Below are 17,091 nucleotides of genomic sequence, written 5' to 3'. Positions count from 1 at the left end.
AGAACAAAAAAGTACGCGCGGGATTAAGTGTCATTAGCTATAAAAACAATAAAAACGAAGAAACGAAAATCAAACTCAAACAAACCAAGCTAAAAATTACACATCCGATCAGTAACGACGCATGGCTGTGAAATTCACGTGTATTACCTATGGCCTGTGAAATTCACGTGTATACCTATGCTGTGAAATTCACGTGTATACCTATGGAGGAGAGGGGGTGTCGATCGCAAGGTTCCCTTTTTAGCTGCGCGAAGAAAACGGAACGCACGCACTAAAATTGCGCTATTTTAAAACGGAGATTCATAATCAACGAGACGGTCACGACATTCAAAACTGCAGTATTTATGGCATATTTGAGGTAAGAATTAGGCGGATTTGTATTATATTTTTAGAATAAACAAGCTACAGATCCTTAGGGTGTCGATACGTGGTACCCCCAACCCTACCTACCTCTAGCGAGCGGCACCGGGGGCTCGGCCGGCGGGCTGGCGCCCACCGCTGAGCTACTACAGTGGCTATGTGATCTCAGCCCACAGTGCAGGCAGCGTTGTGTACATGGCATGCATACACCGCTAGCTGGCGCTGTGAATGGTCTCTTGATTCATCCTTTTGCGTATTGTGGATTCATCACACACGTTTTCGTCAGGCACATCACATGTAACGTTAGATCTGCTTGGGAGACCGCAATGCTCATCATAAAAGGTACGTTGATAGCCAGTTTCGTTACCTTTTACGTATTGTGATTTCAGAATTATTGCACCAGATATATATAGCGACAAAAAATTATCATACACGAGCCGATGCACCCGCGAATATCGAAATATCCATTTCATATGGTGAAGTTATGTATAGCTGTACACATAGTCCCACATGCTTGGATCTATGTTTGGGGGAACACCCGCTGCGCTGCACTGTTGTGGTCCAAAACAACCAAACACAACAATACAATAAAGGCAGTGCCTACAAGAAAACCAACATGCCATGATTAACCTTCGGTCAGAATGGAAACCTTGTTGATATAGCGATATTTAATTTACTTCACATGAAAATGGAGTTATATTATTAAGCTAAAATGTGGCATATGAGAGCTAGAGTCAGAGACGAGGAGAAGAGGAGCCCGTTAAGGGCCGTTTCATCACTGGAGACTACCAGTCGAGAGACCCAGGAAGTATGACGCAGATGCTGACCAATCTTGACCTTCACACATTAGCATCGAGGCGGAGATGCGCAAGACTATCTTCCTACTTCAAAGTGGTCGGGGGGTTGGTACCAGCCCTCCCTGTAAATAATTTTCTCAGACCTATACGACCAAAAAGACAAATCAAAGCAAAGAAATTTACTGGGTTTGAGGCAGACAACCTAGTAGAAAGGCAAGTCACAAATCATAGTAAGTGTTTTGTTGTTGAAAGTTCAAACACAGATCAGTATAACTACTCTTTTTTTTGGTAAGACAACGGTGGACTGGAATCATCTTCCAGACACCATAGCAACTTCCCAAACAGTAGCAATCTTCAAGGCTGCAGTCGGCCCGGGGACCAGTTTCTTCAGTACCAGTAATCTTCATCAGCCCTCTCTCTCTCCGGTGCACTATACCACAACGGTCCTGCACTGTACACAACCAGAACCAGAACCAGACATCTTTTTGGCTTTGTTGCCAATGTTGGGTAATCCCAAATTTATAAATTTAATTCTAACGTGTTAGCCCTTTTTCAGGGCAGTCCCTGCCTCGTCAGTGCCTGGACCCCCCCCCCCTTTTTTTTGTGTGTGTGTGTGTGTGTGTTTTTTTTTTTTGGGGGGGGGGGATGGCTGAAAATTATTATTTAACTCATTTTTAGGCTTCTAACTTCAGCACAGCCCCTAACCTAACCCCAACCATAGCTTAGTAAACCATAAAGCCACCTATATATAGTAGAAACAGATAAAAACATACTGGGCACTATTAAACTAAGTACTGCTGTGAAACATATCACTTATTTTTTTTTCTTCAATTTTAGTGGGGTACATGTGGATATGGCTGTGCTGAGGTTCAGAAGCCTAAAATAATTCAGCCCCCTAAAACCCAGGATTGCCTAAGTTTCAATGATCACTGCCTATTATCCAGTTGAGATGTATTTTGTTTGTTTGTTGTTTGTTGTTTTTCACCTCTTGCTTTGTTCCTGCCTCCTCCTATTGTTCTGCAGGCTTGTCATTATGTGTAGCAGTGAGACATCTCCACACATCCAGTCTGCTAAAGCTGGTAGCTGCTACCGCAGTGTCAAGCAGCAAGGCTAATTTGGCAAAGTTGAGGAAGAAAACTGGATTCAGCTTTGTCAACTGCAGGAAAGCCCTGGAGAAATTTGACAATGATGTTGAAAAGGTGCCATACTTTTCCACAATCAATTATCTGATTACATATGTCTGTATGTCACTTTCTTTGTTTTGATTGTGAAGATTTGTTTCTATTATATGATGTTTATTATTTAAATGAATTTGCATAGAGATTCCCTTTTTTTTTTCAGAGAGAAATTATAAAAGTGACAATGTGAACTGCAAATAAAGTGTTCATGTACCGGTACCTCCAGTTAATTACCTCTGCCAAGGAGGTTATGTTTTATGTTATTTTTTTTTTTGGTAATTTTTTTGCCAGCATTCATTTTTTTGTTTGTTTGTATATAAAATAACTCAAAAAGTTATGAACAGATTTGCCCGAAACCTTCAGGAAAAGTTGATAATGACAGGGGGAACAGATTATAGAGTTTTGGTACTGGTCTAGGAATTTGTAATCTTTTGACAAATAGTGTCATTGAACTTGGGCGTTCAAGCTGCTCATATTTGGGGTTTGCATGTATACACACTCTACAATGCATTCTCTACTTGGATGAGGCACCCTGCAGCTGGAAGCTTGTGATGTAAACAAAGGGCTTCTATATTGGGAAAATGGGCAATTTTTAGCATGCATGCATTATGAGTGGAAATCACAGATCTCTTGCGGAAGCACAACTGATCTAGATCATTGGTGGAAATGAGCTGCTCGGCAGAGGTCTGTGCTCTTAGATTTGCTTTCTTGTTCATGAATATTCTAATCATATATCTTATCACTATCTAATAACCTTAAACATGTCATGAGTATGTGTTTCCAGGACAATGGACAGGTACAGCACTTAAATATTTTTGATTTTCTTTCAGGCTGAGGTTTGGTTGAGAGAGCAGGCCCAGAAGGAAGGCTGGAGTAAGGCCACCAAGCTTCAAGGACGAGTGACAGCCCAGGGTTTGATCGGAGTCTTGTGTCAAGACAATGCAGCTGTCATGGTAGAGGTGAGCTCGGCTGCTTCATTTAGAAACTATGTGATGTTGTCTTGTCAGTGTTTCAAGTTTCAAAGCTAGTGTCATTTCTTCCCAGCTTAGATAGTAAAGACTCTATTCTTGCATATAGCAAGCAAGATGCTTTCATAATTACCAAATTACCTCAGTTATTGATTTTAACTCATGTGGCAGAGAGTTCACTAAAGAGGAATGAAACCGAAATATGTGGTTTGTTGATTAAGTGAATGCAGCAATATTAGTTAAACACATCAATGAAGATTGGGGCAAATCTGACAATCAGTTGAAAAGAGTCACCATTGCCATCACTTGATGAGAAGGCTACAACAGTTTGTGATGTCACTGAAGGACAATAATATAAAGAATATATAAGCGAATTCCACAAAATTTCATTTGTCATTAAAAGTACACATTTCCTTGACTTGCTGCTGATGAACATTATATGTAAAGGATAATATTTCCCCCCCTTGCTTTCTTAAAGAGGTAAGTCAAGTGCTGTTTGATTTTATACTAAAATAATGCCTCCGGCCACTTCGTTGGCGGAGGCATAAAAAGTGAAAATATGGTGATTTTTCTTTATATTTTCTGTAAATGGTTGTCCATGCTCGACATCACAGCCTGGAGACTCCAACTCTCCCGTTTTCGACGGGAGATCTCCCGCCGAAAACCCATTTTTGCAAAATTTCCCGTTCTCCCGTTTGAGATTTAATTTCACCCGCCCTGGCTCTGTGTCTCCCGTTGGAAAGGATTTCTTACCTATTGCTATTGTATGTTGAAAAAATAAGCCTTAGATAGCACCAGAGAGCATCTAGAACCCTAGGAACTTCGCGCTTCGCACACATCAACTTGGAGTCTCCCGTTTGCTAGGGGTTTCAGGCGGGAGAATCTCCAGATCAAAAGGTGCTTTGGGTTGGAGTCTCTGTATGTATGATGTTTGGATTTCATTCTCCTTGAAATGTTACTGTGTTATAGAATGTGAGTCACAAAGTTTAGTTGTGTTTGTGATTCTAAGTTATTCTCTAGTTTTACATTTGACTTTCTATCCTACTTCACAGGTGAACTGTGAGACTGACTTTGTCGCTCGAAATTCCAAATTCCAGCACCTTGTTAGCCATGTTGCTGCCACAACTCTAGCCAGCCAAAGAGAGAAGAGTTCCAACCAAGAAATAGTCAAAGTGAGTAAAAGTGAGCTACCCTTGTGAGGTAAAGCCATACTGTCATACACTCTAAAGGTGTTAGTGCTCATGCCAAGCACCAGTATGTAATACTGGTATTGTCAATTTAATCATGATTGAGAAGTTTTCAATTTCAAGGTGGTTCAGTGAGTTGTTTTGTTCAACCAGCATGTTTTATGAATGTAATCAATTTAAAGTTTGTTATTTTAAATTTTTGTATTCTCAAATAAATTTAATGGTCAATCTTGATTATCTGCCACTGTAACCAAGAAATAAAAGTGTTTGATGCAATGGTATAAATATTCATCTATCATTGTGTGATAATGCATTTTTGGTTCCTCTATAGATTTCTTTAGGAAGAGATGATCTGAAGACTCTTGTGGATGAAAACAACAAGACTGTGGAAGACTCAACAGCTTTGACCATCGGTCAAGTTGGTGAGAATATGTCAGTGAGGAGAGCCCTGTTTTTGTCATCTCCCCAAGATTCATTTATTGGTAAGTTATTATCTCCTTCTTTGTGTACAGTAAGTCATCATCAAATCAAGCATTTCCATGATCAGAAGGAACTCATGTAGGATCATGTTATTTTCATGCATCGCATATGTGTTTAAAAAAACTTGAATTATGTTCAATATGTAGAAAGTGGAGCTCTGCTTCTATTCTGCACAGCTCATTGCAGCTGTCCGAATGAGAGTAAGAAAAGAAACTTCAGTTTCCCATAGGTTAGCATGCAAGGTTATATGGGACCTGATGAATTCCCTTGTGGTACTGTAAGGCAGATTCTTGTATCCAACCTCACTGTCAAGGTTGTCTCCTTCAATACTTATTATTTCTTTTTTGAGCTATATTCTTAAATCATATTTTGAATTAAAAAAAAAAAAAAAAAAAATATATATATATATATATATATATATATATATATATATATTTGAAATGAAATTGGAAAAATTTTCTCTGGAATAGTGTTTATGTAAAGTGCAGTTTCAATGGAGAAGTGTCGTAAATCTGTAATGCACATTTTGACAAGCAGTGATGATGCCTAGCTAGTAATGAATTACAATTGTATTGTGTTTTTATGTGCCTGTAGGTTCCTATGTTCATTCAGCCCTCCAAAAGCCTCAACAGGAGAAGTCTAGCAAATGCACTATGGGGAAATATGGCGCCCTTGTTGTATTCACCAAGCTGGGCGACACATCAGCAAACTTTAGGCCTGAGGTGCTTGGAAGACGACTATCACAGCATGTAGTTGGAATGAATCCACTTAGGATAGGGGTGTACACCCCACCAGATCCTGAGGGTGAGTCAAAAGATTTGATGAAGAAAAGAAGTTTCTGCAATTAAGCAAAAGAAGTCTTGTCATATCATGGAACTTTGAAACAACCACATGCCAAAGAGAGGATGAACCAATCATATTGATCTCCACTGTGTGACTTGTTGATCATAGGGTCAAGTGTGGTGACTACTGCTGTTGTAAGACAGTGCTCAGTGACAAAAAAAAAAGATTTAAGAATCAGGAATAGCCCATTAATAATGAGGTCTGTTTGTAATACATATGAGAACAAAATAAGAATTGCATATTCTGGAATGCAACACTTAAAAGAGAGAGCACTGTTTCTTACAAGTTAGATGGGCAGCTAAGATTGCTTAAAAAGTGACTGGTGAATGCAGAAGTCAACGCTCTGTGATGATGCACTGTATCAACCATCCACTATATCTTCAAACATTAATCATGTGCCCTTAGTTAACCCTAACTAGGCCGGGCTATTTAGGTAGTTGATAGAGCCGGGGGGGGGGGGGCCTCCCAGGCCCCCCCTCCAGATCTCGGCCGTCGACCGCCCGATCGCGACGAAAATTGGCGCACACATTTCCTATGATGTAATCTAAATACCATGAAGTTAATTTTTCAAAAAATCATCATTTATGCTAAATTATGCTAATTTATGCATGATAATGCATAAAATCAGACTATTTGGTATAAATCACAAAAGAAAGCTCAAAACAGGCACATTTTTTGTGTAAATATTCTTTTTAGTGTCCTTAGCAAATGTAATTTAAAAAAATTGTGATATCAGAAAAAATTCTTAAGTATTTTATTGTTTTTTTGAATTTCTTATGTATTTCTTTGTTTTTTTCGACTTTATGTTTTTCATTGTTTTTTCGATGAAATTTGTCCGCGACATCGCTCCGAACAAGAAAATATGTTATTCATTGATTTTAATCAATAAAACACCAAAATAATCATGCTTTTATGAAATTTGCCAGTAAAGCACAGTTTGCATTGAAATTGTACACGAATTAACGTTTTTGAGCAATTTTTTGTCTGACATGCATGTACATATTTATGCGTAACTTCGGAACCGCGCGAATTTGGTGTCAAAAGATGCGGGAGACTCGAAAGAAAAAAGTCATGAAACGTCGCGGCGATAGCTTTTTGCGATTGCGATACATCGCGCGGAACGTCGAGGGGGGGGGGCCTCGAAGGCCCCCCCCCCCCGGCCTAGTTAGGGTTAAGTCATTCTCAGTAGAACCAATCTGTCCCTACTATGACTCTACAGCTGCAGTCTGAATAACCAAGGATGGAATGATTTTGCTGTAACACACATTTCCCACAGACACCTGCCAGAGTGTTCTTGGGACTCGTCTTCAACAGGTTAATGTGACTTTCTCCTCCTCTGTCTTTACTATCATCATAAATAGTCCAAACCAAGGAGGAGCAAACACAACCTCCATCAGAGTCCTCAGAGGAGACTACCCCACCACCACCGGCAGCGGAGACAGAGAGCGATGAGATGCTAAGCCAGGAGTACCTGTTGGATCCAAGTCTCACTGTAGGAGAGCTCTTGCAGCAAGAAAACATCCAAGTCTTGGATTTTGTGCGATATGAGTGTGGAGAATCTGCTGGTGACAGCTGATTAAAAGAACTCTAAATACCTGACATATAAAGCTAATCCTTTCCAATTGTTGGAGCCCTATAGTACATGTATCAGTATTTGAAAATAAAATATGCTAAAACAATTAAACAGATAATATGATAAGTAAGTTCAGCCTTTTTCTCCAATTCAGTTCCATAAATGGTAGTGTGATCATGAAAAATGATCAAGTGTATGCATGTGTGCCTTTGCCAATGAAATATTCATATCCAGAACTACAGTGTATTCATCTACATACCAACACTGTGCTGCACAGTCACTCCAACCCAGTTTGCTCTTTGAGAAATCAGGTGATGGTGTTCAAGATTTGTTCTGTCTGAATCTTTAAAGATTGTTTGGAAAGAGATCTTGCCCAGATGTTTCTTATTTATTCACCTTTTTTTCTCTCTGTCATAATATACCCCTTTTTTGTGAGCTTGCAAATATCTCATATTAATATATCATATAGGATATTATTTATCAAGCTTTGCCTCCATTTTGGCATTGAAGTTTAGTTTACCTTTACATAGCATTGACAGACAGAGAACTCTTGTAAACTGTTGTGAGTGGTTGGATATCAAGATGGGTCAGCTGAACTGCCTGTCAATGCGCACACTCATTCTCAAGTGCAAAATATAAAAAAAAAGAAGAGATAAAATGACAGCAAATCTGTGTATTTACTTTAATCATAGCCATTGTGCATGTCGTAAAGCTCCATTTGTGCACATGTATGTATTTTTTTGTGACAATATCTTCGAAGGATTTTCTTTTTTTTAAAAATTTATGTCAGCGTTGTAATGACCATAGTGGCGAGTGTCCCAGACACTTGGTGTTGTGTGTGAATCGCTGTTTTATTTCACAAGCCATCTACATACATATGATTGATTTTGATACTCTATTCCCTCTCGTAAAATTGGAAAAGCTTATCTAGTGTCAATGGCCTGTTCCAGTGGATGAAGTATTATCCCATCACCTTTGCCTATAATGTCATTTCTTTGATGTACAAAAAAGCAGCAAATAAAAGTGACTGTGATGAATAATTGCATCATCTTGACACAGTTTTAAAGAAACAAGTTTGCTTTTTCTTTTTGCTGCAATGATTATGTGAATATGATTATACATTGACAAAAAATAAAATATGGAGAGGGAAGAGTAACACTTGTCAAGAGTGATTTTATAATTATTGAGTGATAATTATGTTCTCAAAGAGAAAAGTAAAGTGGGCAGGCAAGTGTGTTATGCCAAAGACTACTATTGTCCCTGTAGGTTGTATACCTACTCAGCCTTTATACACTTTTTAACCTGCAGCTTACAGAGGAATACAGGTACAATTTGTAGCAGGTGCTTAATGTACCTGCTACACTCCAAAATATGCATGCCCATGTTAACAGTGAATTCCACTTATATTTCTTGCACACTATATCTGAGAAAGGCAATCTGGTTCAAACATAGAATTGCCACAGTTTGTTTATGATCTGAAGTGATTAAAATCCTGCCTGTATAGGTGATGCTGATTTAGGAGTACTGGTAAGAAAGCTCACTTTTTGTGCAGAATACTGTACAAAAAGTGTGATGATACAATGTACATGTACATTTGATTGCAAAACTTACAGCCATATGCCCTTACATGACCTCTGTATACTCATCAATTTGCAAACCATGTTTAATGCATATTCTAGAAAAATCTTGCAAAAGTGAGCCGGCTTTAACCCACTACAGTGTCTTTGCAGTTCACCCGAATCAACCATACCTAGTTGTATGAAATATTGATTTTTATGACTGGTTTGAGTCTCCTCTAAAAGTGAAATACTTTGTGACTATGTTGCCCATGAGTTTGTATCCATGAAGACCATCTGATGAGCTTCACTACCTATTTAAGTAGATGATGTCAGATTACCATGGTAACACTGTACAATGTACACTGTATAGGGAATTAATGTCTTTGCGAATGTTATACCGAAAGAGTTCAAAATATATGTGCAGAGAGAAAGTTATAAAATTTGCATTTACAGCTGTATTTTCTTCCCCCTATTCTCTTGGCACTCACAGCATTGTTTTTCTTCAAGGAGGAAGACACTGTGTGTTCATTTAATTGTAGCCTCAGTCTATTTTTCTTTCCCTATCTCATCAATTCTGAAGATTTTCTTCTACATGTACTTTCTGAATGTCATCAGTCCTGACATAAAGGACATCAAATTTTGTACAGCGCACTCCCATTATAACAAGCGCAGTTTTAACAAAATTCTGGTTTAATACAAGGAAATAAAAATCTAGGTTGCAAAATTATTGGCTCTATGTTTTTTTATTGTTTATTTGTTTGGTTATAACAAAATTTCGATATAACAAAAGAAAACTGCTGGTCCCGAGGACTTCGTTATATAATGGGGGTGCACTGTACTGTGTAAGTGCATTTTGGCTTTCTGTCAAGGGATTGACTACCCACATACATTGTACCTGTTTACCACATGTCACCCAGTCTCGAATTGTCACTCATATATCTTAATAAAGAGAACAGTTGACGCAAGCATTTGATACATCATTTTACACATTTACCTTCTAATTTATTTTGTTCAGTGGACTGCATAATTACTGATCATGTGACAAGAAATTACATGGAGGAACTTACATTGCTTTCACAAACACTTTGGACTTACAGTAGACCTCGCCTAAGTCGACATCGCATAAGTCGACAACTCGCTTAAGTCGACACAATAAAAAAGTCCCGATTTTTGCCTTTGTTATTCCTTGAAAATTTCCTCGTCTTAGTCGACATTTATAAGTCGACAACTCGCGTAAGTCGACCTGATTTTTCAGTGCCAACTGAGCGGAAATACGTGTTAATTCCCTCGTCTAAGTCGACATAATTTTTCGCTCAAAGTCTTATCGCCATTCTCTGAAAAAGAATTGTTTTCCCGCTCCGATTCGCTGCATTTCTATTCGGTTATTCGCTAGTGTACGGCGCGGGATAGCGTTCGCGCCATGCGTCCGTTGTCTTGTATCCCAGAATAGAAAGGGCATACACTCATTTACACTGGAGTATTACATGTAATACCCAAGGCAGTTCACTTTACCCCTTTTCTCCCTCTCGTTTTTCTCAAAACGCAAAAATTCTGTACACTTAACTATGACCCAGTAGGTATTCATTATCCGAACATGAAATGTTTTTGTAAATCCGAATATTCTGACGTTAATTATTCCGAAGCGGTATTAAAACCTAGGCCCTTTCTAGAAAATTTATTACAATGCAACTAATAATGCAACTAAAAAAAAATCAAATACAGGTGTATCAAATCACACGCAACTTTTGCATTTAAACGCAAGTGCGTTGCTAAAAAGACTTGCGTCTGATAATCATATGAAACTAGAAAATAATTGTACGAACCTGAAACTCAATTGCGTTTAAGCGCAACTCTAAAAATCAAATGCAAGTCCATCAAATCACACGCAACGATGTATTTAAACGCAAGAGCGTTGCAGAGAAGACTTGCGGTTTTGTACGAAAGTAGAAACTGCGTTTAAAAACATCTCTATACATCTACGGAAGTGCGTTATTGTTGAAAAGACTTGCATTACTTTTTTATTTCGTAAGCAAAATTAGAAATTAAACGCAACTCTGAAAATCCAATGCAAGTCCATCAAATCACACGGAAAGCTGAAAGACGTGCGTTTGATAATCATACGAAACTAGAAGATTGTAGGGAACTTTTTTTAACTCAATTGCGTTTAAACGCAACTCTAAAAAACAAATGCAAGTCCATCAAATCCACGTAACGCTGTATTTAAACGCAAGAGCGGTGCAGAGAAGACTTGCGGTTTTTGTACGGAACTACAAGAAACTGCGTTTAAACGCATCTCTAAACATCTACGGAGTTGTGTTATTGTTTAAAAGACTTGCATTATTTTTTTATTTCGTAAGCAAAATAAGAAATCAAATGCAAGTCCATCAAATCACACGGAACGCTGAAAAGACTTGCGTTTGATAATCATACGAAACTAGAAAATTGTAGGGAACTTTTTTAAACTCAATTGCGTTTAAACGCAACTCTAAAAATCAAATGCAAGTCCATCAAATCACACATAACCATGTATTCAAACGCAAGAGCGTTGCAGAAAAGACTTGCGGTTTTTGTACGAAACTATAAGAAATTGCGTTTAAACGCATCTCTAAACATCTGCGGAAGTGTGTTATTGTTTAAAAGACTTGCATTATTTTTCATTTCGTAAGCAAAATTAAAAATTAAACGCAAATCTGAAAATCAAATGCAAGTCCATCAAATCACACGGAACGCTGAAAAGACTTGCGTTTGATAATCATACGAAACTAGAAAATTGTATGAAATTTAAACTCATTTGCGTTTAAACGCAACTCTAAAAATCAAATGCAAGTCCGTCAAATCACAAGCAACGCTGTATTTAAAAAGCAAGAGCGTTGCAGAAAAGACTTGCAGGTTTTGTCCGAAACCAGAAACTGCGTTTACACGCATAAAAATTTACGGAAGTGCGTTATGGTAGAAAAGTCTAGCATTATTTTTTATTTCGTAACGGAACTTTCGCCGTGACCGAACTTAGTCTGCACTTGCAGGGGAAAGACATCGCAACATTCACACGTTTCAAACTGCCGAAACGCATGCTGCTTCACAAAATGTCAATGAAAAAATGACAACGAATTATTGTTAAAGTTCGTTATGCCGAATATTTAGGTTTAAATCTCAGTCCAAAGTTAATTAAATTAGTCCGACAATGGAAAGAGGTTTGTTTTTACGAAGGTTATAGTAGTCTGAAAGATGTCGTTTTCAAACAAACTTTTCTTCTTCTTTTTATTTCAGACGGGCCCGCGCCGTACAGAGCTGTAATGTTGCGAATAGGAGCGCGAGAACAATTCATTTTCAGAGTATGGCAATACAAATTTAAACAGAACAAATATGGCGACACATATTTCAACTCAGTCGGCACTGAAAACTTATCTCGACAGAATCATGCGAAACCACACGCACATCTTCGCAGCAACGCACTTGAATTTAAATCGCAAAGTTTAATGCAATTTTGGGGAATTTGCGTTTGATATTTCAAATCAAGTTTAAGACGTAAAGTGTCTAGAAACGGGCCTAGGTTTCCGATCCCGCTCTCTCAAAATCTCTCTAGAGATTTGGGAATTGTGCGTTGTCGTTACTAACCCGCGCGAGATTTATGCATGAACTAAAACATTATTGTTGCTGATGTCAGTAGGCATGTTTTGGCGGCAAAAGGAGTAAGATTTGGGTAGCGATCCGCATCGTGATCCAAATCTTACTCTGTACAGGGGAAATTAGTTTTCATTTATAAGTCGACAAAATGTCGACTTACGCGTAAGTCGACATTCGCGTAAGTCGACGTGTTTTGCTCAGTCCCGATTATGTCGACTTACGCGAGGTTGACTGTATTTCAGTCTAACATGATTTTCTTTCCTACTTGTAGTGATTTTTCATTACTTGCAACACAAGGACACAGCGAACTCCAGGAAGCTGAAAACAATGGCTACATGTTACTAAGGGTCCAATATCAAATAATCAAAATATTCTACAGTACAATGATTACAATAGAAACAGCAATTCAAATTCATCCAAAATATACAGATTTCTTCCTATTTGAACTGATAATAATGTATTAAGCTATAAAAACTTGACCATATTTTCTACAAAGTCATGAAAACATTGGTTATTCAAGGAGTTCTAGAAAACACTGCTTTTTTTTCAGATGGAAACTGCTGTACCATTACAGCAGTAGTAAGCTGCTTATTTCGGTTTCTCTACTTAACTGTTTTTTTACTCCTTTTTTTCTTACTTTTGTGTATCCAGAATACACAAAATAAAACGATAAAATCAATACAGTGGGTATTTGAAAATTGGGCTCTACCATCATCCTCATGAACTGCAAGTTTGTTCATGGCAGATCCAGGGTACTCCCTTGCTGGGTTCAGAATATGGCCATCATTTCTAATGTGCCTACTTAGTCTAATTTGACCCACACAACAGTAACATAGCGAGCACTCAGAAAATAGTTTAGAGGAAATCTACAGATGCAGCCAAGCATGTAGACAATACAGCCTATAAAGACAATGGGTAGGCCCTACAATATGTACATGTAATTCTAAACACCACTGTTACTGAATACATGCTTCATGGATAACAAAAAGCTTTAATATAATCCTTTGAATCTGACATTTGGCCTGAATGTGATAACGAAATTTAAATTTTGTAGTAATTACTGTAAAAATGTTAGCAAATCATCTCCCCGTATCTTTTTGAGTCTAATGTCTTGACTTGTAATCTGAATTAACCCATTTAATAAAGCAAGTTCTGAGTATTCTCTAACAGTTGTCTGTAGGAAATGTGTGTCATGGGAATCAGCTCATCTGCAACAGTAAATGTTGATGGGTCATACACACAATGTACACTTATACTACAGTGTAGATACATGTATAGATGTGATTTTTGCTAAAAGGCAAAAGCAGCACCCCTGGTTAGCACTTTTCTATTTACTAATAACTGATGAATTATAAGCACCTACAATGTTACCTCATCATTCACATCTTACAACATCGAGGATGACAAATTATAAATTGATTTAAAAAATAACAAATACTACAAAGGCACAAACATTCAAGTGTGCATCACATGCTAGTACTCTCCTTGCAAAACATGCCTCTTGACAAGCACAAATCATAGGAAGGCTTCTTCACATACAAACTATTTCTCTAGTCATGGAGAAATAGAAAATGTCATACAGCTCTTAGAAAATGCCTTGGAATGGACCAACAGACACCCTGTTAATGAAATTATAAGTTTAGCTTAAATCACACACAATCTATTTTTTTTTTCAAGACAATGGAGAAGAACTTATAACTTGAAGAGTGCATGAATCCTAACAAATCTATATTTCCTTGTTTTATCATTAAAATACATGTACCAGTATGTTCCATTTACCCATAGTTGGTACTGTTATTACGTTATATTTGAACGCACTATTCTCAAGATAAGAATCTTCAGTGACACATTCACCATGACAAGAATCTATGGAGACATACTCTATGGAGACATACTCTATGGAGACATACTCTATGGAGACATACTCTATGGAGACATACTCTATGTAGACATACTCTTTGTATCATCCTACCTTATGTTCATGAGCAGCTTTTTGCTAAATCTTCCAAGTGTAAGAAACAACTGTCACTTTATAATAACAGCTTCAAAACTTCAGTAAAACAAGACAACTAAGAAAAAAGCCTGCAATCTTGATATAACTTAACAATAAAGAAATACTAGTTAATTTCACTGGAAGATATAGAACATGTTTAAAACAATACAGAAGTGTACTTTAACATCACAATTTATCCATTACATGTTGTACTAGTAATGTACTGAACCATGATAATGCTGTCCATAATAAATGTAGAGAATTTCTGCTGAATACCAAACATGTGGAAGGCTTATACGGATATGTGCACGGTTATTCCACTACATGTATCAAACTTTGTTCGATTTACTTCCAAATACACTTGTACAATTTATCAACAGATCACTCCCTCTTCATAAATCATATTAATCACATCATAACCATCTTTTCAATGATGGTGGTTATTACATATATTGGTGAGACTGGAGTGTGAGAAACTTGTTTTTTAATTGTTATCTAGTTATTCTACAATTGATCATAATTTGAAGGATCTTTCATACGCAAATTTAAACATACATACAAGGTACTGCAGCAGCTTATTGGCACTGATATTTTGTCATACATGTACTATATCATACAATGCTATCGAAGAATTCAGGGAAGAAATTGCCTGTAGGAAATACAACAGTCAAGTTTTCTGTATTGCTCATTCATTGATATACCTTCATATGCTGTATTTGTGTTTGCACTGTGCAAAATAGGAAATTTCCCACAATTACCATTTATGATCAAGACCTATGTATGTCTGAATATCGCCTAAATGTACATAAACAAACTCACAATCGTAAAGACACCATTTGAAGCCACTAATATTCTCTTGTTTAAAAGCTCACCACACTCATATCTGTACCACTGGGAAACATCACACACACAAACCTAAACTGTACATCTGCAAGTACATAACTTTCATTTTACGACCCATCATGTCATCGGGTCCATGAAGAATACAGACTCGACATTCATCCTGTTTGTCTTGATAGCTATGGGTATGACACATATCTGCAACAAAGACTAAAAGCAGGTAAAATTCAAATCTGATAACGGGTGATTTGTTCAGGTCTCGTGTCTCCTTTTCCACTACATTATCATGCAAACAAGAGATACAATCAAAGTGTAATGAGACACACATCATGTACCAAATCATATAATTTTGACCACTTATATCTATATTAAAGATAGCATACTGTGTAACATAATAAACATTGAGATGACATTGTTTTCTTGTGGCATCAATTTCAAACTGTTCTGATATTCCTCTGCCATTTCAGCAAATACTTTCAGTGTACGACACGTTTCTCACAGTATTTTCAAACATTAAACATTGCCTGATGAGCTCCTCCAACCTACAGACATTACATGCATTAGGTACACGCAGCTACGTGAACAGACCAGTCACACTTTAAATACATCCCTGAATGACTTGTACAGGTTGTAAGCTTAACCAATGTATTCGCTGGTGAAGATTTCAGCCATGCATCACTGTACAAATTACTTCTTGAACATGATGAACTTTTTACCATATATCTTATTCAACTGTGTCTATACATCAAACATATTTTGACAAAACTAAATATATCACACATCTGCCACATCATTTCATAGATGCTAGCTTTGTAAAACATAATCCTTTTCTTGTTCCTCGCAGCAATCTGTGTATCATATCACAGACAAATAAGAAAAATCACTACAGATGCAAATCCTATACAAACACTTGTGTCGTAATGGTTAGTGTATTTATGATTTGCATTGCTCATATAAACTGCTTCATACACTCTTCTTTTTTTTTCTCTGAAGTACTCATAACTTATAAACACATACATTGTAGTTTAAAGAAGGTCAAATGACAAAACAAAACAAAAAAAGAAATGAGAAAGCTTGAGTTTCTGAGGCTTGCCCAAGACAGTGACAATGGATTACAAGTATCAATGGAATTTGTGTCTTACCTAGAGAGACAGATATCAACAGTAAAAGGTTCATTGGTGAGTTAAATTGGTCTCTCCATGTAATACAAATTATGTAAATACTATTCATACATACACTGAATGTTAACATAACTGTGTGAAAGTGGAGTATTTGCTTATGTTTGCCCATAGACAGAACATCTTCACATTAACATACCCATGTGCCAAATAATACAAAATGATTGAACATATGGTGCTATCTTTAAGACTTTTCTCGTTCATGTCTTGCGCAACTTTTGAGACCAAATTTGCGATGTCCATGCGTACTTTTTAACAAAGCCACGCCCGGTTTTATAACAGCGCATCACCTCAAAATGGTCATAATTTTGTGTTTTTGTGTACACTTCCTATGGAAAACCGTGCTCTGTCATGAAACTAAAGAAAACTTGATTATTTTTACGATTGATCACTTTGATTGAATGATTTTAGGCTAATTATAGTAGAAAAGTGGTCAGTGACAATATCCAATTAAAAAAAAAAAAAAAAGTTGAAAAGCAAGGAAGTACATTACGTAAGAAATTCTGAACAC

The 17,091-nt window shown here is 37.2% G+C and overlaps 1 protein-coding gene across 1 annotated transcript; it reads left to right on the top strand.

The window, feature by feature from the left end:
• Positions 1 to 1,072: 1,072 nt before the first annotated feature.
• LOC139721396 (elongation factor Ts, mitochondrial-like) lies at positions 1,073 to 7,449 on the top strand. The gene is made up of 8 exons (XM_071632714.1): positions 1,073 to 1,168; positions 1,451 to 1,553; positions 2,181 to 2,356; positions 3,166 to 3,294; positions 4,356 to 4,475; positions 4,822 to 4,972; positions 5,565 to 5,774; positions 7,175 to 7,449. Exons 1-8 carry the CDS (start codon positions 1,073 to 1,075, stop codon positions 7,387 to 7,389), a joined length of 1,200 nt encoding a protein of 399 aa, XP_071488815.1. The 3' UTR covers positions 7,390 to 7,449.
• The last annotated feature ends 9,642 nt before the right edge of the window (positions 7,450 to 17,091 follow it).

The sequence above is a fragment of the Diadema antillarum genome, unplaced genomic scaffold, assembly GCF_040938485.1.
Source record: "Diadema antillarum isolate AM-2024a unplaced genomic scaffold, OU_Dant_1.0 scf00000013, whole genome shotgun sequence".
Lineage (NCBI taxonomy): Eukaryota > Metazoa > Echinodermata > Echinoidea > Diadematoida > Diadematidae > Diadema > Diadema antillarum.
Note: the sequence above shows the minus strand (reverse complement) of the source record. Positions and strands in the feature narration are given on the sequence as shown.